Source organism: Callorhinchus milii, unplaced genomic scaffold (genome assembly GCF_018977255.1).
Source record: "Callorhinchus milii isolate IMCB2004 unplaced genomic scaffold, IMCB_Cmil_1.0 Scaffold1, whole genome shotgun sequence".
Classification (NCBI taxonomy): Eukaryota; Metazoa; Chordata; class Chondrichthyes; order Chimaeriformes; family Callorhinchidae; genus Callorhinchus; species Callorhinchus milii.
The window spans coordinates 50,645,518-50,671,417 of NW_024704742.1; the positions used below are offsets into that span (position 1 = coordinate 50,645,518).

General features: G+C 41.9%; 1 protein-coding gene across 3 annotated transcripts in view; it reads right to left on the minus strand.

The window, feature by feature from the left end:
• The window catches only part of corin (corin, serine peptidase), a 76,673-nt gene that overhangs the window by 1,844 nt on the left and 48,929 nt on the right, over positions 1 to 25,900 (minus strand). For all 3 annotated transcript variants that reach the window (XM_007892710.2, XM_007892712.2, XM_007892711.2), the window contains exons 9-20: positions 25,752 to 25,877; positions 22,548 to 22,779; positions 21,544 to 21,689; positions 17,982 to 18,089; positions 16,248 to 16,361; positions 14,933 to 15,043; positions 12,657 to 12,786; positions 10,332 to 10,457; positions 5,676 to 5,725; positions 4,699 to 4,873; positions 2,902 to 3,173; positions 1,730 to 1,863 (exon numbers count right to left, since the gene is read on the minus strand). In XM_007892710.2, the coding sequence (XP_007890901.1) occupies positions 1,730 to 1,863; positions 2,902 to 3,173; positions 4,699 to 4,873; positions 5,676 to 5,725; positions 10,332 to 10,457; positions 12,657 to 12,786; positions 14,933 to 15,043; positions 16,248 to 16,361; positions 17,982 to 18,089; positions 21,544 to 21,689; positions 22,548 to 22,779; positions 25,752 to 25,877 (1,724 nt within the window). The remainder of the gene's footprint in view (positions 1 to 1,729; positions 1,864 to 2,901; positions 3,174 to 4,698; positions 4,874 to 5,675; positions 5,726 to 10,331; positions 10,458 to 12,656; positions 12,787 to 14,932; positions 15,044 to 16,247; positions 16,362 to 17,981; positions 18,090 to 21,543; positions 21,690 to 22,547; positions 22,780 to 25,751; positions 25,878 to 25,900) is intronic.

Sequence of the window (25,900 nt, forward strand, 5' to 3'; positions counted from 1 at the left end):
GTGGTGAAAAAGAGTATAAAAAACGTTAGCCAAAACTTAGAAGTTACGAGCCTCTGAGGAGAGGAAGGGGACAAAGCTCTACAGAGTGGACCACAAAGAGGACAAGTCCAGCTCTCGCCGGAGTGGAACACAAAGAGACAACATACCAAGACGAGCCAGAGACGTTGGCAGCCAGAAGCAAGCCAGAGACGGTGGTTACCTTCTGTGCCAGCCTTAGAACCTTCTCACAACTTCCTGCCTGCTCAGTAGTATCTCTCTTACTTAGTAAAACACGCACCCAACATACATACAAAACAGTTAGATATTATTTAGACACATCTCATACATCACATAATGTTTTTCTTTTATGTTTAGAATTTTAGTATTGAGTGTATCTTGTTAAGATAGTGCTTTAGTAGTCATTTAAGCACGATGAGTAATGATAATGCGTCGGGTGTAATGCGATGCTTATGCTTGTGCTTGCTTTATAATTGCTAATAAAATGTTTTAATGATATCCTTGGTGTGATTTCTGACAAATGCTTGAACCCAATTTCACACGGTCTATAACATTTTCCTCTAAAATTTTAACACATTGAAATCTCTTTCTTGCTTCCAGCTCCATCCATCTATTTTGGATGATGGGGAAATAATAATAGTCCTTGCATTTGATATAGCGCCTTATCGTGTCGTTGAGCCATCTCAAATGCTTCACAGAATATATTGTTAAGGGGACTGACTATTTTGTGGGCGAAACTCCGTGGTCAATTGAACACAACTTTTTTTTAAATAAAGAACTTTCTTGCTTACCACAAATGTTGTACTGGTCACAGGTTTGAATCTCAGACTCTACCAAATGATCATTACTGAGTGTAAGGTTTTACAGTGGTAGCAGTTGGGACTCTATAAATGATCTCAACATTCCAGGATAAGGCAATAAAAAACCTACTGGCAAGTATGTGTATTTAGACAACAGCTCAAAACAGGATTGGGTTTGGCTGTGACTGCTCCATGTTCTAATTTCCCTACTTGTGCACTGCGCAAGTCCACAGCTGATGGTCACTTGACCAGGTATTACAGGGCAATCTTGTGACCATACCCCAGTGGATGGAAAAACAAGTCAAAATTCAGGAGGGAGGGGAGAGAACAATCAAACATTCAATTCACTTTGCAGTATATTCTGTGAAGCTCTTTGAGACGTCTCGAAGACATGATAAGGCACTGTATCACATGCAAGGATTATTATATTATTACTTCTCATATCGAAACGTCTCAAAGAGCTTCACAAAAGTGACAAAAGATTTTTTTTAAATGTAAGAGTGAATCTGCAAAATATTACTGATTCAAATCGGACAAATCAAATCAGCCGCTCAGGAAGCCAGAAAAATGAGATTTGAGGGATTTCTTAATAAGAATCCCATGAGAATGTCCATAGTGACCCTCTACTCTATGAGCAGAATGGATCGGAGCAGAGTTCCCAGTGAATAGCATGGTGTTAGTGAAAAGACTCCAATTGGCCTAATATATTCATTATAAAATGCTTTTATTATTAAATGATTCACTATTGAATCCTGCAAAACAGACCACAAAAGTAACGTTATCTAGCGAATCATAATCTGTGAGTAATAAAGTGCGTGCCGGTCCCAGGAATAATTACAAAACGTAAGATGGACCTTTATTCTGTGGTTTTCCCGATAACACCCGCAAAATCCTTTTGCTTTAATATATTATTTTTCCTCCTTGCCCCTTACCTTGCAAGAGTCCACTGTTCCACCTTCATATCCTGCACACAACATTCGAGAAGTGATGGTCTTTATGTCAAAGAGTGCCTGACAACGATCAAGTCCAATGATGCGGACTTCTCCTTCTTGAAGTTTGGCTGGAACTAAAAAACATTAAGAGAAAGTTATAAATTGATACCTTGTAGTAATATTAATCCTTCCATTTCCCACTGGATCTCTGCTATATCAAATGTAAGGATTATTGTGGAGTCCTGTAGCTCAGTGATTAGAGCACTCGCCTCGCAAACAACAGACCTGGTTCGATTCCCAGCAGGGCGAATACTCTAACCACTGAGCTACAGAATTTCTTGCAGGGCGAAATGTTGGGCAAGTTTTCTTACTCCACACGTCTCTGTTTACCTAGCAGTAAGTAGGAACCGGTTGTTAGTCGATTGGCGGATCGTTTTTCCAGGGATAATAATTCCTTCAAAAAAAATAATAAATTGGTCACTTCAATCCACGACTGTTTGTGGGACACTGCTGTTTGCAAGTGGCTGCCATGTTTTGCCCACAAAATATATAGTCAATTCACTTTACAGTATATTCTGTGAAGCGCTTTGAGACATCTCGAAGAGGTGGTAAGGCGCTGTATCAAATGCAAGGATTATTATATTATTACTTTTCATGTCAAAACATCTCAAGCAGCTTCATAGGTTAAGTGGGCATTAAAGATCTGTAGTGCAATTTGAAAAGAGACGGGAATTTCTCTGTCCAATAGTCCTCTGGATAACATTGTTTTTTTTATGGCTGTTTGCGGGACAGTGCTTTGTCCAAATTGGCTGCCACCTTTGCCTATAATACTCAAGTGCGCTCATTTATAGACATATCATGAAGCTCTTTTAGACATATAACATTATAGCCACTAAACCAAATGCAAAAATTGTTATTGTTGTGGATGTTAAAGATCCCATGGCACTATTGAAAAAAAATTCTCCTTTGTCCTGGCTCTATAAACTCTATAAATATATGGATGTTGGGGATCTTCACTGTGCACAATATAGCGTTACAATAGGCTACAGCCATTACACATCACAGCATATCTTGTGAAGCGCTTTGATACATCTCGATGACGTGACAAGGCGCTATATCAAATGCAAGGATTATTATTATAAAATTAATTAGTTGTCCAAAGAGCTACTTACATCTGTTGCCCATGTTTCCCCATCCTGTGATGAAGCAGTAGGTATCTGGTTCTACCACTTGGTCCTTGCTGGGCAGGCAGACAGGCCTGACATAACTGGTCTCTGTTACTTCTTCAATCAACTCCACCAAACTAATATCAAAATCGTCAACCTTCCTTTTATACCGTGGGTGCAAGATAATCCGCTTCACCTTCCGGACCTGTCTAAACTCTGATGGGTGATCCATGTTATTGATACCAAACACAATGTTCCAGATATCTGCATCCTCGCGGCTGCAAAAGAAGAAACCTCAATCCTGGGTTGGCTAGTTTCCAATGATATCCTGTAAATTCCCACAGTTACACTACTGACTACTGCGGCTTAACTTCTGATCTCCTCTACATTCACATACATGTCACATATTCCCAGACATAGAATTACATGGAATGTTACGGCACAGAAACAGGCCATTGGGCCCAAAATAGACTGTGCTCTTGTAATACTCTTATGTGAGCCTCCACCCTCTGGGACTCCTCTATTCCTGCTATACGATATCTTATATTTATGTGCCCTCATTTTGGACTCACCAACAATTGGAATTAGAATTAGCCTATTGATGTCCACCTTATCAAATCCTTTCAGAATTGTAAACACTTTTTAAATTTCATTTTAAACAGACAGTACTGTTAGCACATCAAAACTATTTTGATGACAGCTACAAAATCTCACCAGAGAGTTTATAGAGGCTTCAAAAATGTCACTGCAGGCATCTCGATGACCTTTTCTAAAAACCAAAGGTGCTATAGCCTGCTGACAGCGGTGGGCAGCAGCAAATTCTGTTCTAGCATTTATATGAAATGCTATTCGAAAAGAGCAGGCAGTTTCTTTCTCCTGGTGTCCTAGCCAGCAATCATCCAAATAAAATATATCCTGTGAGGTTTTTTTTGCAAATAATGGCCGTCTTGTTAGCTTCTCCTGACCTTTTCATACTCTGCAAACTTTCAATATTCACATTAGAATTAGTTATCATGACAGGGACACTTTTTTAAATCTTAAATTCAATTCCAAGATGTTACCATTGGAAGGGCTCTATGTAAATGTAGGCTCTGTTTGTAGAATTACTACAGAATTCCATTCTAGGAGATTAATTTGCAGTTTCAATCACATCTCACTCCTACACTTAATTTACAACAACAAAATTACATTTGTAAAGCGCCTTTCACATCTGGAAGACGTCCCAAGGGGCTGGACAGACAGAGTTATGGACCCGAGCTAGGGGTCAGGGAGGATGGAGGGCAGTGGGGGAAAACAGGAAGATCGAAAGCACGGTCGATGAGGAGGATCTTGAGATAGGTCTTGAAGGAGGCAAGGGAGGGGGCAAGGAGGGAGGACTGCGGGATGGAGTTCCAGAAGGTGGGGGCAGAGTGGCAGAAGGCCTGCTTGCCAATGGTGGGGTGAGCCAGGTGGGGGACATGAAGCACACCAGAGCCCGCTGACCAGAGGGATCGAGCAGGATGGTAGGGAGTTAGGAGGTCATACTGGTAGGGGGGAGCAAGACCGTGGAGGGCTTTGAAGGTGAGGACAGGATCTTGAACTGTATCCTCTGTGTGATGGAAAGCCAGTGGAGTCTGGCGAGGATGGGTGTGATAGGGTCAGGGAGCCTAGTGCGGGAGAGGACACGGGCTGCAGAGTTCTGGATGATCTGCAGCCTGTGGAGGGAGGAGTTGGGGAGGCCGACAAGCAACGGGTTTGCATAGTCGAGCCTCGATGTAATGAAAGCACGTATGAGGGTTTCGGCGGCCACCGGAGTGAACTTACTCTTCAAAACAATGTGCCACCGTCAAAACCCATTTACTCCCAATCAGCGCACAGCCACAAAGGTGCCCGCTGTGGTCCGCTTGCAGTGAGCAATGCCAAGGCCAGCGACCGAGACGGCTGTTTCGACCTCCCAGGATCCTCTTGTTGAGTCGGATTGCTGGGCGCAGACCACAGTCTGTGGAATATAAAGCCATTAGATAGAAATTTACATCGCAATAGTTTCTCAGAATAATCTTTGAAGTTTTAGTTCCAGCTAACCTAAAACAATGCTTTCTTTCATTGTACCTCTTTATGACCATGAGTTTTCATGTGATAAGTTGCTAATAAAAATGCAATTTTTTTCACACGTGATATGCTCACAGTTTCTTTCTTTCTCTCTCATCTTTTCCCCCATCCCCTTTTAGCTTCCCATATCTGCAGCATCCTCCAGCATGTATAAAATTAACAGTAATCCTTGCCTTTGATATGGCGCCTATTGTGTCAAAACATCAGAAAACACTTCAGAGGGAATTGCTGTCAAGTGCTGTGACTGTGCATTTGACAGCCATTTTGTCCACCACAATGTCCTACTAACAGCCAAGAAGTAAATGCCCAATTTATCTGGAGCCCTGCTATCCAGGTCTGTTGCCAACAATCCTCCAGATCAATCGTTCACCTTAAGGCTGCCTACGGGATCTTGCTACCACTTTTGACTACAAAATCACCTAACAGCAATGACTTGGGAAGCACATTGAGATCGTTTGATGCTAGAAAAATTCAAGTTCTTTCTGTCTGTTATAAATATTACACTTTCTCCCCATTGTTAACAACCAGCAGGAACAATAAATCTACAAAGAGGTCTACTTAAATATTTTGCAGCAAAGTTCTTGTAATATTTACATTTGTGCACATTAATACATTCAGTTGAGTTTAAATTTCATCTAAACTACAGGTTGCTACAGCAGATATTCTACAGTAAAATGGCAGCTCTTACTTACCTGCTCTAGTGCAGTGGAGCGATACCTTGCTTTTACTTTGACACAGCTCACTATATCAGCAAAAGGAAAAAAAATGTGAATTTATTATTGGTGTCATCTGAAATATTCAACTCTTCAGCAGCTCTTTATTTTCATAGCTCAAGTATATTCTCTCCCATCTCCACACCAGCACAAGTCATGCTTTACACCACATACTAACACCTTCTTTGGTCAGCCAGGGGAGGGAACCCATTAACATGCTTAAAAATATTCATACTTCATACTTTGCTATAAATAGACATAACCAAATGATGTACTGGAATGGTATTTAATAATAATAAATAATAATAATAATCCTTGCATTTAATATAGCGCTTTTCACGTCGGGAGGACGTCCCAAAGCGCTTCACAGAACACACTGCAAAGTGAATTGACTGTATATTTGTGGGCGAACGCGGCAGCCAATTGCGCACAGCAATGTCCCACAAACAGTCGTAGATTGAAAATTACCAATTTATTATTGTTTTTGGTTTTGGAGGGATTATTATTCGGCGTGTGGAGTAAGGAAACTTGCCCAAGGTTTCGCCCTCTGCCTGGAATTGAACTCAGGTCTCTCGCTTGCAAAGCGAGTGCTCTAACCACTGAGCTACAGGACTCCGTCAGACTCATAAAAATGACTGCATAGGAAGAGCTTTTTCAACCCATTGAACATAAGTTTGTATTCCTTATCCATGGGATCGAATTGAAATAGAAGGGAAGGGAGAAAAATCGGAACTGTACAAAGTAGCCCTTACTATTGCCATCACCTCCACGATCCCCTCCAGCCTCCACCTATCCTTCCCTCCAGATCTTCGACCCCATTCTCTGCCTCTTCTCTCTCCTCCATCATTTCGCAAATGAAGCCCACCACTTGCTCCCTCGAGCCCCTCCCTACCCCTCTCCTTACCTCCCAGCTCCACCTCCTTGCCCCTCTACTCACAGACCTCATCAACCTCTCTTTGTCCATTGGCACAGTTCCCACCGCCTTAACAACAGCCATCATCACCCCTATCCTCAAAAAACCTTCCCTTGACTGCCATCCCATCTTCAACCTCCCTTTCCTCTCCAAGGTACTGGAGTTCTCAGCTTCACTGTTTCCTCTCCTGGCACTCCCTGCATGAACTCCTCCAATCTGGTTTCCATGCTGCTCACAGTACAGAAAGTGCCCAAGTCAAAGTCACAAAGACATTCTGTCCATTTGTGACCAGGGCTCTCTCTGTCTACTCATCCTTCTTAATCTCTCTGCTGCCTTTGAAACTGTCGATCAATCTACTCTTCTCGACCACTCAAAGGCGACTCTGCTTAAGCAGGAGTTACAATGGCTGCCATGGCGGATCTGAATGAGTGCTGCCTGGAACAAACTCACCCACACTCTCCAATGCTCAATAAAAATATATTTTTTTCTAATTGACTGTAATCTTATCTGAGATGAATGATTGTTGGAGGCTTCTCTTTTGTAAATACTGTATTCAATATGTCAGCAGCCACATTATGAGCAAAGTGCGAAAAATACCTAACTTCTAGGTCATCAGGTCACTGCTGGAGTCACCTCCTGTTTTGTATATGCACTTCCTACACAAAGTAATGTCAGCCATTTATTAGTACAAGTATGCCAGCTAATCTGGCTCTGAGATGCTACCCTGTGTGAAGGGCTCTATATAAGTGCAAGTTGCTGTTGCTTTTCTAATCAGTCTCTGAAACCAGAGTTTAGGATGGGTCATAATTGGTTGCCCTTTAACTTTCTTGGGAGAGGAAATTTGAGCTCTATTAAACAGCTCTAGTTCACAGTCCTGCCTCACTACCATCATAATAATAATCCTTGCATTTGATATAGAACCTTTCACATTGGGAGAACGTCTCAAACATTTCAGGGGGTTTAATGTAAAGTGTAGTAACTGTATATTTTGTGCGCTAAAGCGGCAATCAATCTGCACAAAGAAATTTCCCACAAATAGCCATAAATGAGTGAATGAGTAATTTTATCTGGAGGATTGTTGGCCAGGACACTTGAAGAAACTTATTTTCATCATAAGGGTCCAATGTATTGCCTTTACTGACACGAGCAAACTTTTTGTCCACATTGTAAAAGCAAGATGAACTTTTAACTTTTGCTTGTGAACAGCGTGAATTAGATCCCTATAAAGATCAAAGTGGTAGCTTTGGTGATGTGGAATAGCCCAAGTCGCATGTGATAGGGATGCAGCTTCTGAACTGTACTGGATAAGCTTCCTTCAGCAAGTTATAAATTCAACAGTTATCCAATAAATTGGAGCCACTGAGATCCCTTCTGTACTGTATTTTGCTGGTTGGATTGGCACTGAAATCCTGTTCAAAGACACTAACCTGTCTTTACCAGTAGGTGGCATCATTATATATCAATTTGCTCTTGGAAAACATCCAAACAAACTATACATAGAGCAATAAGACACAGAAATAGGTCATATGGCCCCAACATAGTATTCATGTTTCATTGGTCTGTGTACATTTGCAGATTTTAATTGACCAGTTAGTCATTTTAACTGACTAATTGTCAATCTACGTCTCTGTGAACAAATGTTCCTCATATTCAAGGATTGCCCTATTGGACAAGAAAATTCCCCAACTTTTTTCCAGCACCACCAAACTCTTCTGATTCCTCTCCCTTAATATCCTATAGTCAAGGAATAGGAAGACTGGGGAGACATTTTATGGAACTGAGAAGGTTGAGGGGGGGATTTGATTGAAGTGTTCAGGATTATGAAAGGGTTCAACAAAATAAACAATGAGTAACTTTTTCCCTCGCTGGCTCAATCGGTTGCGAGAGGACATGTCTTCAAAATTAGGGATGAATATCTTCTCACAGAGAGAATGTGGAATGAATCACCCCAGCAAGCCATCGATTAGAATCTGGTTGAGGGATTTAAGAAATATATGGATAATAATAATAATAATAATAATAATCCTTGCATTTGTTATAGAATATACTGTAAAGTGAATTGACTGTATATTTTGTGGCCGAAATGTGGCAGCCAATTGCGCACAGCAGTGTCCCACAAACAGTCGTGGATTGAGTGACCAAATCATTATTATTATTTTTTGAAGGAATTATTCCCCCCCCGGAAAAGCGATCCGCCAATTGACTAACAAGCAGGTTCTTATTTACTGCTAGGTAAACAGAGGCGTGTGCGTGGAGTAAGGAAACTTGCCCAAGGTTTCACCCTGCCGGGAATCAAACCCAGGTCTCCCACTTGCTTGGCAAGTGCTCGAATCACTGAGCTACAGGATACCTATAGATAGGTATTAAGTTGACATATTAAAGGATGTGGTGAAAAGGTGGGGAGTGGGGAGTGGGGAGGGGGAGAATGTTCATAGATTCATAGAATGTTACGGCACAGAAGGAGGCCATTCGGCCCATCGAGCAAGTCACTTTCGCTAACCCAATCACCAGCTTTCTCCCCATAACCCTGCAAACCCGTCTTCCCCAGATACCTATCCAGTTCTCTCTTAAAAGCTGAAGAGCTTTGGATGTATGTAGACTGTGCTGTGTTCTGTGGTGAGGTGGACTTGATAGCTGAATGGTTCCTGGTCCTAGTTTCCTATAATCTTTAACTGATTTTAAATACAGTACAGGTTCATGGACTTCTTTGTGTCCAAATTCAAGGTCATCTGCTTGGCCCCTTCAAATTCCTCCACCCCTCTTTTCCTGCAGCAGTCTATCCCATGACTGTTTGCTGAGCGCAAACTTGACTGCTGCATTTAACCCCTATCACTTTCCAGCATATCCTGCAAAGTCCTTTGGAACGTCCTCCTGACGTGATTATTATTTATCAGCCGCATCTTTCACATGATGCCTGTTGTCTTGACTCCCACTCTCATCACTACAAACGAAACTTCAGATTAGCTAACATTTTCAAGCTTTTCCTAGCCCCTAGAACTCTATTTCCAGCTTTCAAAGCTGTTGTCATCAATTCCTTTCTCAAAAACCTCAATCCTTTCCCCTCTCAAATTAACTCCCAATCTCAAATTTTCCCTGTATAAGATATTAAAAAGGTTGTTGCCACCCAGATTCATTCTCAACGCCCTTGCCATTCCCTCTTTAAAACCCTGCTATTATAGAATCATCTTTATTGTATTTATATTATGTTTATATTATACAGGCTTTTCTGGTCAAAGTCACTAATAAGGTTCTGTGTCTCTGTGACTATAAGTTAATGTTTCTCCTCATCCTCTCCACAGCCTTTGACCTGACTATCATTCCATTCTCCTCCAGCACTGTGGTATTGCTCTTTCTATCGCCCTACTTATCTGGCACCTTCACTACACTTATCTTAAAGCATTCTCATCTTATACCCGCATTGTTCCAATTAAATTAAATAAACAACAGGCTCTGCGTTAGTAGATACTACTCATCATGCAGAATTTCACCATCTCAGGTATGTTGCTACATTGCTCAAGCACAATCCGGGGGCAGGTATGGCGTAAAATTTGATATTTCCAGCTTGAAGTTTCTATGAACCCCCAATGGTATTGACTTAGTTTTCTGGTATTGACATAGTTAAACAGCTACATAACATGTCTTAAGAATAAAGACTTTAGGAATCTTCTTCCATACCACATTGCTTGGACCCCTCAGTGTATTTCCAGTCATTCATTGCTCACCCTTTTCGTAATGAAGCCTGCACAGTTGAAACATTCTTATTCCGCCAATCAGGACTTAGGCGAAGCAACTTTCCCTGCTGCGACTGGTCGTATTCTGACAGAAGCTGAGTCACTGTCAGAGTACCTCTGCCAAAAACATTTCAAATTTGTTAAAACACAAGCACGCTTTTTTATTCCAAAGCACATGGACCTTGTTTTGATTTAGGTTGTTCAAATATGTTCCACTGGTAAGAGAAGAAGTAGGTCAGAAGCTTCATTATGTCTACTCCATTCACCATACGGTTGTGAGAACATGAGCTGCTACAGATCAGGGAATGTCACTCTTGCTGACCTGCTTCTCCACTTTATCTAGTGGAACATTTTTCCGGAGCAGCCATAGTTTGTCTGGAACAATTTGAACTCTGTGATCCATCACGAAAGGTGTGAGAGACCGAACTCATTGAGAAGTACTTAGTTAATCAGGCACGTGACTGAAATGCAGGCATTTCATGAACAGGGAACACTCAAGGTACAAAACGTCCACTTTAAGTGACCTTTTATGTGTGTGTTTCTTATCAACGTCTTTCGTCATCCGTGTTTTTGTGTTCATGATGAGGACGATAAAATGAGAAGTTATCAGTATTTCCATGAAAAAGATGCCTTCCAGCGTCAAGGGAGAATGATGCCAAGGCTATAACAGTGTTTAAAAGGGATATTTGGATAAATGCTTAGATTAAGTTATTCTAGAGGTCATAGGAAAAGAACAGGAAAATGGAATTAGAGCAGATGGCTCTAGTCAAGGAGTCAGCACGAACAACAATTTGCATTTATATAGTGCTCCTCAAACAGGATAGCGTGCCAGAGCACCACAACAGACTCCATGAGCTGAATGGTTTCCTTCTGTGCTCTAAACTTTTTATGATGCTTTCTGTATGACCTTTTTGTGGCATTCTTTCCATTTTTACACCTCACAATGATTGCGAGTCAGATTGACTTTCAAGTACAATATTACCATGGATTTATTTAAATTGTTGATTTATGAAGCATGCTTATCTGATGAAACTTGTTCAATAAATGTGCATCTCCTTTAACTTTGGTCAATCTAAAAATGGAATCTCCAGATTTCTCTCCAAACTATTCAATCACTTTTGGATTTTACGAAGGGTCATGAGGTTTCAATAGCACTCATTGGGAAAACTGAAGTTCTTGCAGGTTGGGGTGATGAGGTTGGGTTTGTTGCTGGAGACACACATTATGTCCTGAGGTGCTTTATCCAGCAACAAGATGCCATTTACACTTCTGCTTGTACAGTGAGCTCTTTTTAATAATAATAATCCTCGTGTTCAATATAGCTCCTTATCACATAGATGAAACATCTCAAAGCGCGTCACTGAATATATTGTAAAGTGTGTACTTTGTGGGCGAAACTTGGCAGCCAATTTTTCAACCACACTCATAGATTTGTGAAATTTGATATTTCTAGCTTGAAGTTGGTTGAAGAATTGTTTCGCTCCAAAAATATACAGTCAATTCACTTTGCAGTATATTCTGCAAAGCGCTTAGAGACGTCTCGAAGATGTGATAAGGTGCTACAACAAATGCAAGCATTATTATCATTATTATGATAATGAGCTCTTTTCAACCACACTCACTGCTCAGCAATGGTAGCAATAATTGCTTTTTAGAATTGGTAACCACAAGATGTTCAGAGACTTGCTGGAAGAAGGTGTTTGTTTACCTGTGCTCAAGAAGCATGGGAAACTATCAGGTGAGAGGCAGTCCAATGGTGTATTCCATGTGGGGGTAAAGTGAGGAGAACAGCAGGTATATGTATCTGATCCTGACCCGCTCACAGTTTACTACATCTGAATTCTAACTCTACTCTAAAGCCGTTTGCGCCCAGCACCTCTTTTGATTGAAGGAATTTCCCCAATTTAAGAACAATTAATGTGATGCAGAAGCAGCAACCTTAAAAAGTGGTGATAGTGCTCGCCAAATGCATTTTGTGAATATTCCAGTAAAGGAGTAAAGGGGTCATTAACTTGGATCCTTGAGGGAAACCCTGTTAACATTTCTGGAATAATTTGAAATACCTGTAGTTGCTCTTTAATACATTTTCAGTTTTCTGTACCATATTGCAGAGTTTTACCACTCTAGGCAAAAGAGCCACCAAACATAGTAATAAAACTGCCTTGTGCACCTGCTGATGGGAGCTACAGTATAAACACTGGTATATGACCTACCGGTCCTGCTAAGCAGTGGGGTATGCTACAGCTACATCGCCGATAGCAGATTCAGTGTTAAAGTTACACCTTCAGTCAGGTTGCTACAAACTACTGACCTTACCCTAATCCAAGCTGCTTGCAGACTAGTTGGCTCAGCTCCTCCTGCCAATCATCAGCGCACACATGATAGTTAGCAGAAGACCTGTGCACAACCAGCAGAGATGAGGAATTGCCATGTTCTGACAGTGACACTGTAAACAAACCACAGAGACACATACTTCAGAGCACAGCTAGTAAAATGTACGTTTGTCCCACTCTTGTGGTGAACAAAAAACAAAAAATACATGAGAGGGTGTAGGGAAAAGGTGAGGGGGTGAGATTCAACAATTGGTGAGCCATGGACACAATGGCCAAATGTTATATTATTATTAATATATTATTATATTATTGTTATATTATATTATTAGCAAATGGCCCAATGCTGTGCTGAAAAATTCTATGATTCTATAGGGCAAATTTTGGGGGAATTCTTTATAAGTTACTTATGCTAATTAAAACAAGGAACACCTTAAGAAATATATTAATAATAATAATCCTTGCATTTGATATAACCCCTTATCATATCTTCGAGCCGTCTCAAAGCGCTTCACAGAATATACTGTAAAGTGAATTGACTGTATATTTTGTGGGCGAGTATCATAAATTTGTTACTAATTTCTTAATTATATCCATCCTTAACCATTAACCTCTGCTCGCTGCTCCAGGCTTCATATAATGAACCTCCACAGTCAGCTCCTCCTGGTCTGGTGGCATCGAAAATAAAGACCATCCAGGAAGCTGATGAAGGCCAGGAATGTGGATATATGTCCAAAATGGAGTTTAACTCATTTCCTTTGTAAGTCGTGTATGACTTCACCTTTGAGAACAGTTTATTGGGGAGGACCAGAGCCTACCTCCCACACATAAGGTACATTTAATGTGCTAAATATAGAATGCTTTCCCCTGACTCCATTACTGTGCCCAATGCCCTTACAGTCACAGTTGTGAAGGGTTAACCCAATGCCACATTTATATCACAGCTGACAGCAGCCCTGCATTTAATGGTATTTCTTCAATATGAAATAAATCACATGCAAAGTCAGAAAACGTCCCAAAGTGCTTTACAGAATATTTCTTTATGTGGCCAAATCCAGCAGCCAATGTTGGCCACAGCAATGTCCCAAAAATTGCAATGGAGCGACTGATCAAATTTTTGGAGGGGGTTATTGGTCAGGACACCAGGAGAGAGAAACTCCCTTCTCTATTCAAAAAATGCCGTGGGATCTTTAATGTCCATCTGGACAGGCAGATGGGACTTTGGCTTGACGTTTCATCCGAAGGAAGATATGACATTACCTCTGGAGTCATTTACAACCATACCCCGAAGGAGGGGAGCAGCTTCTTCAGAGGCAACAGTTCCAGATACAGGAGGATAAACAGTCCCAGTCCCATTTCCAGCTTTGCTGCATGTCAGGATTTGCCAGTGAGTTGCCAAGCCAGCAGTATGGATAAGGGATGACTGACCCACACAGCAAGGAAAGGTCCATGGCCAGAACATTCAATTGTGACATGGAAACAACAGCAAGATACTGTGGTTTCCACCCTAGAGAGTAATAGCAGGATCTACAGCAGGATCTTCAGCGGACGGTAGAGCAAGTTCTACTGTGCAACCCTCAAACATAACAGCAACAAAACCTTAAAGGCCACTTAAGAGGAATGAGATATGCGTGTGAGAGACCACTGTCCCTACTGTTTTAGTTCTGCATTACACAGCACTGCACTAAATAAGTTGCAAGCCACACTTTGAAACCTGACACAATCAAGATTCTTTTAAAAATAACCTTTGGTGAAGTTGAGCATTCAAAAAATAATGACTTTTTATTGTATTGCTTTGATTCAGATGTCTTTGGTTGTGACATTAACCTTCTTGATCTTCTGCAAAGTTATTATTTGAAGACAATCCTGATGAATCACAACAGTAAGTTTAAGGGAGAAGGAAGGGAAGAACTGAGCAAAGGAAGACACGGAGTTTTCTGTTCAAAACAAATGCCTTTCTCCTTTCCTGGTGCCCCTTTTACATTGGGGTTAGTCTCCAGTGCTGATTCCTTAGGGAGCCTGTTCCATTTACTATTCACTCACTGAAATAGTGTTTCTACTGATATATTTCGAATTCACCCCCTTCAATAAAGAGAGGTATTCGAAAAGTAAGGGTTTTAAGGAAATTGGAGAAAAGATGGGAAAATGGGATTAACAGATCTTCCATAGTCTAAAAATGGTGGAACAGGCAATGGTGGGACAAGTAACCCATCTCTAAAATCCTAATCAACAAAACTGTTTTCATTTTAATTTAACACTCACCACAGTTCAATTCATCTGAGCCATCAGGACAATCGCTCGATCCATCACACCAAACTTTACGGGGCACACAGGCATGGCTTCTGCACTCCAGCTCATTCTCTTTGCAGAATGCTGCAGGGTAGAAAGAAAGAAAGAAAGAAAGAAAGAAAGAAAGAAAGAAAGAAAGAAAGAAAGAAAGAAAGAAAGAAAGAAAGAAAGAAAGAAAGAAAAGAAAGAAAGAAAGAAAGAAAGAAAGAAAGAAAGAAAGAAAGAAAGAAAGAAAGAAAGAAAGAAAGAAAGAAAGAAAGAAAGAAAGAAAGAAAGAAAGAAAGAAAGAAAGAAAGAAAGAAAGAAAGAAAGAAAGAGACAATGAATCACAGATACCAGAACAATAAGTCTTAAAGTGTTCAAAAAGATTTCTTGTGCTTGCATATGCTATGCACAAAATTTAACTTGCTCAAAGAGGATGCTGTAATTGTTTTACAAAACATTAACACTGTGCATCTTGAAAAGATTGCCGTTCCAGTTCTGAATTGCTCAAGAATATATCAGGTGATTTTTGACCTTATTGACAGATCAAAGGCTCGAAATTTCTCAACATCGTGGCTCAGCCTTGAATGTGGCCAATTCTTCAGTTAAACATGTATATAACATACACATTTCCTCATATCATGCAAACACATTGCTTCCATGAAGAGCACATTGTGTGGCTATGAGAAACAGAACAGTTCACATGCCATGTGTTCTTGATTGGATTATCTCACCACTATGAAGATAGGGCAATAGAAAAAACAGTGACACTTACTCATTCAACCTATATTAAATAAATCATCAATATTATAAAAGATACACTTTAACAAAAACGAGCTATGCAGCATTATGGATGGATTGTGCCGAGGCCGTTGAGCGAGTAGTGAATTATGGATGTCTATTCACTTCTGAGACAAGCTTGTCACTATTGATTTATAGGCACTTCACTCTTGAAGCAGTCTAGTAATTCATAGCTTCTGGGGATAACCTTCTGCTCACATAATGGAGGCTTTTGATTTTGTTTTGTGTATGTGCCCCCAAATCCCTAATGTGTTAAAGCCTGCAGTATTCACTGTGGGGGAGGCACATTGCCATTATTCATTATGCTAAATATGCTCAGCAGATTAAGGAGGTAGTTCCTGATGTATTTGTATTTGTTTTCAACGCATTTAACTATGAAGTTCTAGGTTGATCAAAAGCATCTAAAAAAGCGAAACATCAATAGCTATTTTAAGAGTCGTGTTCTGAGGGGAAAACAATCCATTTCGGTGAATAAAAAAAGTACATAAAGCTTGTGATAAATTACAGCAATTCTTTTCATCCGCGCTGTCAACACAGTCCTGGATCCCATCACAGACCATTCTGTACTCGATACAGGTCTTCTCAGTGGGACATTCCCAGAGGCCTCGCTTAATACAATCTGGGAACAGAAAATGAGAAGGTAGGAGTTCCAGGACATCAGAGATTCATTTTCCAGGTTACAATGTACAGGATCGTTAAATAAATCTATTAGTTTGTTAATATCATCCTTTTCCAAATTTTTTAAAAAACCTAGCTGAAGGGCTGTTTCACTTTGCCAGAGTATTGTGGATCCTGTAGCTCAGTGGTTAGAGCACTCGCCTCACAAGCGAGAGGACATTGGTTTGATTCTTGGGCAGTGCAAAATGTTAGGCATGTTTCCTTACTCCACACACCTCTGTTTACCTAGCAGTAACTAGGATCCCGGTTGTTAGTCGAATGGTGGAGCCCTTTCTGAATAAATAAAATGTAAAAAAATAAGAATTTGTTCCTTCAATCCACAACTGTTTGTGGGACACTGCTGTGTGCAATTGGCTGCCACATTTTGCCCACAAAATACCCAGTCAATTCACTTTACTTCAGCGCCTTGGGACGTCCTCCCGACGTGAAAGGCGCTCTATAAATGGAATCTTACTGTTGTTGTTGTTGTTTACAGTATATTCTGTGAAGTGCTTTGAGACGTCTTGAAGACACGATAAGGCACTATATCAAATGCAAGGATTATCATATTATTATTTGCCAGAGTATTCCCAGCTCCACCTTAAAGCCCACAAGCCAGGAGCTCTCGTGTGACCTGCTTAAAACAAGCCTATCGGCTCTCAAGATCTCTTTACAGGAGACATCTGCTAAATGTCTGACTGCTGGAGATAGCTCGTGCCCTGGCCCTGAAGTGGACTCAAGATCATTCCGGGTAATATAACTTTAATCGCAGGCACTACTAGGGTGTTGTTAGTTAAATTAGCACATTATTAACAACAGCAAGGAATTTAAGCAGGGACGCTAAATGTTTGTGTGTTTACGTTAGTTGTGAATTAGTTGTTCAATTCCCTGCCAAGCAGTGAATGCTGATGGTGGTTTCTGAAACATTGTTGAAAATGTAAGTAAGGCATTAAATTGATGCTGGAAGCCCATCTGGGATTGACTGTCAACCCTGTGACTAATTGAAATATGGGGCAATCATGGTCTGAGTTGAAGTGTTTGGATAACTTTTCATTTGTATATTTTGGAGGAGCAGAATGGATGGGAGATAAAGGCAACTGGATAACTGCAACAAGTCTTCCAGTTGTTCAGAGGATTGCAATTCAGCTTCTGCAATTAGCCACAAAAGCAAACGTCATGTCTGTTTGTAACTGGACAATTCATTCGCAGTACAAATCTGTGATATACATATGATTATACATTTATACCATTCAGCCTGTTCTTATACAAGACTGAAGGTTATGAAACATGTGTTGCTTTGGGATATCCTCCCAATGTGAAAGGCACTATCTATATAAATGTAAATTGTATTGTTTAAAAAAAGATGGGATACATGTTAAATATTTAAGCTATTTGGGGTTTATTCTACACATTAATTATTAATGCACACTGCTGAAGCTTCGTATGTATACCAACATGTCACTGTCTTATCTGGTAATCTATGTGGATCCCACAATAGCAATGTTCATTATTATATTTTGCCAGCGGAACTGTTTTTGGCACTTCTGTCATTTATTTTCGAAGCAAAGCATATAACTCTTACCACATTCCTCCTCATCACTACGATCAACACAGTCTGCCTGTCCATCACACCAGCTTGATATCAACACACACCCTCCTGAGTTACACTTGAAATGACTTGGGGAACATTCTACAAAACGAAAATAAATAACTCGTTAAAGCATGTGATTACTGACAGAGGAAGTTTTTGCCACAAGGCTCAGGCTGACTGTTTTCATAGAGATATAAAAGGCTTACAGCACATTGTGCCTGTGCTGGTGCAACACCTCCAACCACAGGGGTATGGGGAAACAGCAGGTAACCCGAGCGTCCCCCTCCACTCTAAATGTCTCTTCTCTCACCCCCCTCTATCCGCTACTCCCCCTCTGCCCTTCTCTCCCACCGCCCTCCCCGCCTTTTCTCTCTCCTCGACCCCATCACCACTTCCCTCTGCTCCAGCCTGGGCATCCTCCACCGGGCCCATCGTGGCTCCCGGCACTGGCTGTCCCAGAGCAGCAAACCCATGTGTCCAATCATTCACTCCTTCCGCTCAAACCGCCTCCTTAAGGCAAACCCAACTTTCCCCTCCCCCATACGTACCCTCCCCAACTCTCCAATCCCACTCTCTCCACAACCATCTCTCCTGTACTCCCAAAAATCCTCTCCGCATCACCCTCTCCTCTCTCTTCTCCCTCCAGAAAACCCACCCACATTTCCTTCCAAAACATCTGTTCCCTCTCAAATAAAGCCCTCACCATCCACAACCTCATCCTGGACAAGCACCTTGACATTCTTGGGCTCACCGAAACCTGGCTCTCCCCCAATGACCCCATCCCCCTAGTGGAAGCCTCCCCTCCAGGCTACACCATCCACCACACCCCCGTCCAAACCAACGTGGCGGCGGGGTGGCCTTCATTTCCAAAGCCTCCCTTGGTCTTATCCCCTACTCCTCTGGCTGCTTCCCCTCCTGCAAGCTCCTCACCCTCTTCCACCCCTCTCTCCCATTGAAAATCCTCCTTGTCTACCGCCACCCTAAACCCCCTGGCTCCTTCCACACAGATATCTCTACTCTCCTCTCTTCCCTGTCCCTCTGCTCCGAGCGCCTGCTCATAATGGGCGATTTCAACCTCCACCTAAACTCCCCCTGCACTACTTCTGCCGACTTCACTGCCCTCCTCTCCCCCCTAAACCTCACCCTTCATATAAACTCACCCACCCACAACCATGGTCATGCCCTTGATCTTGTTATCACCCACGGCTTTGACACTTCCGACCTCAGCATATTGAACATAGCCATCTTGGACCACTTCCTCATCTCCTTTTCCTCTCACATTCCTCACTCCTCCACCAAACCCTCAACCATCCTCTAGCGCCCTTGGACAAGGCTACCCCCTGAGACCCTCACAAAGGCCCTCTCATCATCAAACATCCTATCCCTCTGGCCTTCCACCTGCAATGACCCTGAAGCAGCCGTCCAGCTGCTCCGTGATTGCCTCTCCTCCACCTTCAACTCCCTCATCCCCCTGAAATCCAGGACCCCCATCTCCAAACCCACCCGATCCCTCTGGTACAACAACCATCTCCACTGCCAAAAAACCCAAACGGGGCTGATCGAGCGCAGATGGCAGAAAACTGGCCTGACAGTTCATCGGCACCTGTGGCCCAAGCATCTCCACAGCTACCGCCGTTCTTTGACACGCGCAAAAACGGCCTTCTACTCCAACATCATCTTGGAGACAAAACACAACCCTAAAATCCTTTTTTCCACCACCCACTACCTCCTCCGTGCCCCCCCTCAGGCCTCCTCAATCTTCATATCAAATGCCAAGTGCGAGGAGGTCATGGACTTCTTTTCATCTAAAATACATAACATCCGCCAGGCAGCCTCATCCACCTGCCTCTTGTCACCCACCACCACGCCCTCTCTGTCCCCCTCACCCTCCCCATCATCTGCTCCTACCACCAACCCCATCCTATGTTCCTTCCTCCCCATCTCTCCCTCCTCCCTCTCACCCACCATCACCTCCATGAAACCCACCAACTGCTGCCTTGACCCCCTCCCCACCAACTTGCTGGTCACCCAGCTCCCCCTCCTCTGCCCACTACTGGCTGATGTCATCAACCAGTCCCTCTCCTCCGGATCAGTCCCTGCTCCCCTCAAAACTGCTGTCATCACCCACCTCCTCAAAAAACCTTCCCTAGATCCCTCAAACCCCAGCCACTACCACCCCATTTCTAACCTGCCCTTCCTCGCTAAAGTCCTAGAACATGGTTGTTGCCAATCAACTTCGCGTACACCTCTCCTCCCACTTCCTCTTCGAACCCCTCCAGTCCGGTTTCCACCCTGCCCATAGTACAGAGACTGTGCTTGTGAAAGTCACAAACTGCATCCTTTCTATCTGTGACCAGGGCTCCTTTGGCCTCCTTGTCCTCCTGGACCTCTCTGCTGCATTCGACACAGTCGATCACGCTATCCTCCTACATCACCTTTCCTTCATCATCCACCTGTGGGGTACCCCAAGGATCCATCTTGGTTCCCTCCTCTTTCTGATCTACGTGCTCCCTCTTGGGGATGTCATCCACAGACATGGGGTACGTTTCCACATGTACACGGACGACAGCCAACTCTATTTTCCCACTTCTCTTTCTGACCCCCAGTCCCCTGATGTTCTGTCAGCCTGCCTGTCAGATCTCAGGGGCTGGATGAGTGCAAATTTCCTTCAGCTGAACGTTGACAAGACGGAAGCCATACTCTGGCTCTCGTCAATGTCTAAAATCTCACGGCTCTCACCTCCTCCACCTACCTGACACCCCCTAAATCTCTCCGAACCCATACCCAACCTAGGTGTCAGATTCAACCCCCAATTATCCTTCCTCCCCCACATCCAGTCCCTCACCAGCACTGCCTTCTTCCACCTCTGACGCATCGCCCGTTTCCGCCAATACCTCTCTCTGAAAGCCACTGAAACCCTGGTCCATGCCTTTGTCACCTCTCGGCTGGACTATTCTAATGCCCTCCTCGCCGGTCTCCCATCCGCTACCATCCATAAAATCCAAATCATTCAAAACTCTGCCGCCCGCATTCTCACCGGCAACAAACTCCGCTCCCCGATCACCCCAGTCCTTGCCAGACTGCACTGGCTGCCTATCCCAGAGAGGATCGACTTCAAGATCCTCACCCTTGTATTCAAATCCCTCCATTCCTCTGCACCCCCTACCTCTCTGACCTCCTCTCTCCTCAAAACAGTATCCATTGTCTTCATTCCTCCGGTTCTGGCCTCCTCCTTGTCCCCCGAGTCCTCCGCTCCACCCTTGGCAACCGTGCCTTCAGCCACATGCCCCGAGGCTCTGGAATTCCCTTCCTCACTCCCTTCACCTTGTCCCTCTCTTCCTATTTTCAGATCCCTGCTGAAGACCTTTTTTTTGACTGCGCCTTTGGTCACCTTCCTCCCCCTCCCCCTGGCTCGACCCCGGAATCCGTTACTGTGAAGTGTTCTGAGACGCTGTCCGGCATGGAGGGCGCTGTATAAATCCAAGATGTTGTTGTTGTTATTGTAAATTTCCGATTTAGTGCTGATCTGTAAGCTTGCATTGATAGGACTAACCTTCTACATTCTCATCAGGCATCAGACAGGTCTGATTGTCCAAATTTTCCCTTGGGAACTGATTGCAGTCCGTGCCATCAGGCCAAGATAGTCCAACCAGGTTCAGCAGTTTCTGACAACGCTCCTTGGAATTCTCACACAAAGACCTGAAAGCAACACAAATATCTATTAGGATGTAAAATGGGAATTCAGCTACCAGGCAAACAACAACCTATGTTGGTACAGTTCCTTTCACATAAGAAATGTCTCAAAATACTTTACACTAAGAATAATTAGAAATGTGACTGTTATCATTCGCCTACAAAATACAGAATCACTGCACTTTACAGTAAATCCTGTAGCGTGTTCTCCTGACGTGAAAGGCTCCATATCAAATGCAAGGATTATCATATAGTCAAATTGGTTGCTAATTTGCTCCAGCAATATCTTATGCACAACAATGAGATTACTTAAATTAATGAAACACATAAAAGAGATTATGATCTGGAAATAAATAATAAACGTGTATTTGATATAGAATGGTATGTAGGCAAATGGAACAACAGGTCTGTGACTTCAAAATCCTAGAAATAGCACAAAGGTCACAGGCAATTAAGTTAATTTGCCTGTTACAGATATGAGAAAAGAATGTGCTAACATTTACAGAACCATGATGGAGAGTGTTGGTTGTGTTGCACGCTGCAATTGGATTAACACAGATCTTTTTTCTTGAAGTTCTGGACTGGAATAATGCTCTCAGTCAGTTATTCTTACCAACGATAATAATCCCTCCAAAAAAACAAAACAATAATAAATTGGTCATTTTCAATCCATGACTGTTTCTAGGACATTGCTGTGCGCAGTTGGCTGCCATGTTCGCCCACAAATATACAGTCAATTCACTTTACAGTATATTCTGTGAAGCCCTTTGGGACGCCTAGAAGACGTGAAAAGCGCTATATCAAATGCAAGGATTATTATTATTATTAATAATACATGTTCAATGGCCAAGGCCCTCTGATTACCTGCAAGGAGGGATCCCCTGATGAGTCTCATCATCACACTTCGGCACAAGGATGGTGCATACGAAGAACATGAGGTACTTGTAACAGTTGGTCTCGACAAGGGTTGGGAACACAGAAAATGCCTTGCTTAATAACACCTCTTTCTGGTTCCTATGGCCCATGAAGTTGGGGTAGATTGTGGAGTTGTATGGCTGATTCATGCAGAGTTCCAGAGAAATGGGCTCACATTTACCTGAAGAAGAAGAACATTTAAATGCATTTTTCTTTTCCATGACTCGAGTTTTGAAACCTTTGACAATGTGGATGTAAAGCAAAAAAAAGACACAAGGTTTGTTGTTATACTGTCTTTAAAATTGAAACTGCAGGTCTGTATTACTATAAGGCACTAAAAGGAAATGTATTTCCACTTAAAAACATAAGCAGACTTCCAATTGATGATATCCATGGTACGTTCACCTAGAAAATACACACCCACTACATTCAAGGATACAGTATATCCTGTGAAGCATTTTGAGACACTTCAGCAATGTGATTAGGTGCTATAACAAATGTAAGGATTATTATTACTATTATTTTATGGCTTTCTATTCAACTATCTCAAACGTGCATCATTCAAATTGATTGGATCTAACTTAGTGCAGTTCATTCTATTACTTTGATCTGCACAACTAGAGCTTCCATTGCATGGATCAGCACAGGAATGTCCTACACAGGATTGAGCTCCTTCTTTACAAGGGCTCTGATCTGCCAGAGAACATAGAAAAAACAGGTGTGATTGTTGTTGACAACATGCAATCTTGATCAAACGGTCAGGAAATTCTATTCATGCCGTTCTTTGGTCAACCCATCACAAGGTAATCTTGAGATATACAGGAAAAGCAATCCTATATATTGCTTTTACAGTTCAGTTTTAATTCTGAAACTGGTTTTGAAGCCAATCTATTCAAGAACCATGGCAATTGTAGAACTTTCCAAAATTCTGCACGATCTTGGATTTTAACATGAGGAACGTCAGGCCTCAGATGTATACAGTAAAACTCCCATAAGTCTGATCTGTATAAATCATATAATCGCCTAAATCATACATTTACCCAAGTCCCATTGAAGTTCCTATTAAATCCACTTCAATTTATCTGCAAAAGTCGTATTAACAATCTCAGAACTCCCAATGCTGCTACTGCACTTGCCGGCTCCTGGGTCAAAACTTTGTTTTCCACGCCTATGTCCAACAGAGCACCTCACATACTCATCCTGACTCTCTCCATGTCCTCCCTCCCAGGGTGTAACATCAACATCATCGCGCTTGGCAGTGTGAGGGGGGAGGCTGAGAGAGGAAAGAGCATCACCTGATCACGTGATGAACAAGGGATGCCTGAGTAAAGGGGACCCTTCACTGCATTCACACTTACCAGACTTGAAACAGCATAAACAGTGATCCATGTGGAACCTCAGTCCACACCTCATGCTCATTTACAGGCTGCAATGATGCAGGACCACATGCGCAGTACAGAACACTGAACAAGTATAGAAGACAAGATTTTGACCAGGCATCATGGCATCAGGCAATGCAGATACCCCAACTAAACACAAATTAAGTTTATATTCTATTAAAACAGTTCTGTTCTGAAACCTGTTTGGTTGTGCCAATCATTGTACAGGACATGTTTTCTGCACATGAGGTACACTACTGTGCAGTACTGGATATATAAACAATGGGCTACCATAGCTTTAATATACATTGGTTAAACATGGTACAGAAACCTTGCCTTAATATCATCAGCCAGTTCAGTACTTGTTATTTATTATGTGTTAGTCATATAAAATCCGACTTATACATAACTTTACATAAGTCATGTATAATACAGTCTAAGTTTCACATAACTCATGCTTTGCATAAGTCATATTAAATGTATGGTCTCAACTGATACAATTCATATGAGGTTTACTATATAATAGGATACCTAGCAATACAGTACTTAAACTTTCACCTTTACCTTCCACCTCTGACTTAGTGTGATCCTAATCTATCACCAGGCATGAACTGTGCCCCTGAAGAACTGACAGGAAATAAATCTACTGATTTTCCTAGTTCAGACAAGAGTGAGGAAGTTGGAAGAGTCTTTAAATCAATGGTGCAATTGTGCAGCCTGCTGTATTTACCTGCTGCTTGCAGTTCTGCCTTAAAATGGTCAGGTCTTGCCAGGTCTCAGTAACAAAGCTCTCATTTCATCTGCTCAAAAGGAGCCAAATAGGTAAGTTTCTACATTTCATGTAGAGGTGACTAGACAGGTTTTCACTGAGACTGATTGCTCATTCACTTCACGGCTGTTTATGGTACATTACTCTGCTCGAATTGGTTGCCGCAATTGCTACAAAGCACAGTCACTCCACTTTACAGTATATTCTGTGAAGAAGCATTTTCAAATATCCACCTGGCAAGAAAGGCCAAATCAAATGTAAGAATTAGTATTATTATCACATTTAATCTGTTTCAAATGCCACAAATTTCACCCCATAAAGTCATATTAAAAATCTTAAGGTTGAATTATTTGTGTTGTAAAATTGTAATTACAGATATTTCTAAACGTATATAAATGAACTTGCAAAATTTACTGAATTGGGGAGAATAGTGTTTAATTCACATTAATTAATGTGCTGCAAAGCAAAGTAGCAGTTAATTAACAGATGATTTTTTTCAACATTTCACTGAAATGCAAAAAAAACACAAAATAAGAGTAATTTTCTTTTAACAGAAACAGCTTTTTGAGTGAAAGAAATGGAGGAAGTTTGGACCTTTGACCATTCAGTGAGACCAATATACAAACATGAAATATTTAAAATACTTCTTGTAATTGATAACATTTAAAATTAACTTAATTTTTCACAATCACCAGTTTCTTGGCTAATAATAATAATCCTTGCAATTGTATAACGTCTTATCATGTCGTCACAACGTCTCAAAGCACTTCACAGAATATACTTAAAGTAGTTTTGACTGTGTATTTTCTGAGCAGCCAAATGTTCCGAGTCCTGACATGGAGCATGAGCTTACAACCTTCTGACTGAGAGGCGAGAGTGCTTCCACTGAGCCGGGCTGACACACCAATGTGAATCTATAGTATTTGATTTATTTCAGAAATAAATTCTGTTTTTAGTCTTTTCATCTTCAAGTATTGGTGCTGGATTTTCAGAAGAATTACAAACCAGTAGGAGAGGTAGAGCAGTTCACTTCATCACTCCAGTCTTCACAGTCATTTTCACCATCACAATGGAAGAGCTTTAGGAAGCAATTGCCGTTGCCACAGTCCAGCATACCTTTGGCGCTGCAAGCTGAAAAAGGAGCAATATCAATG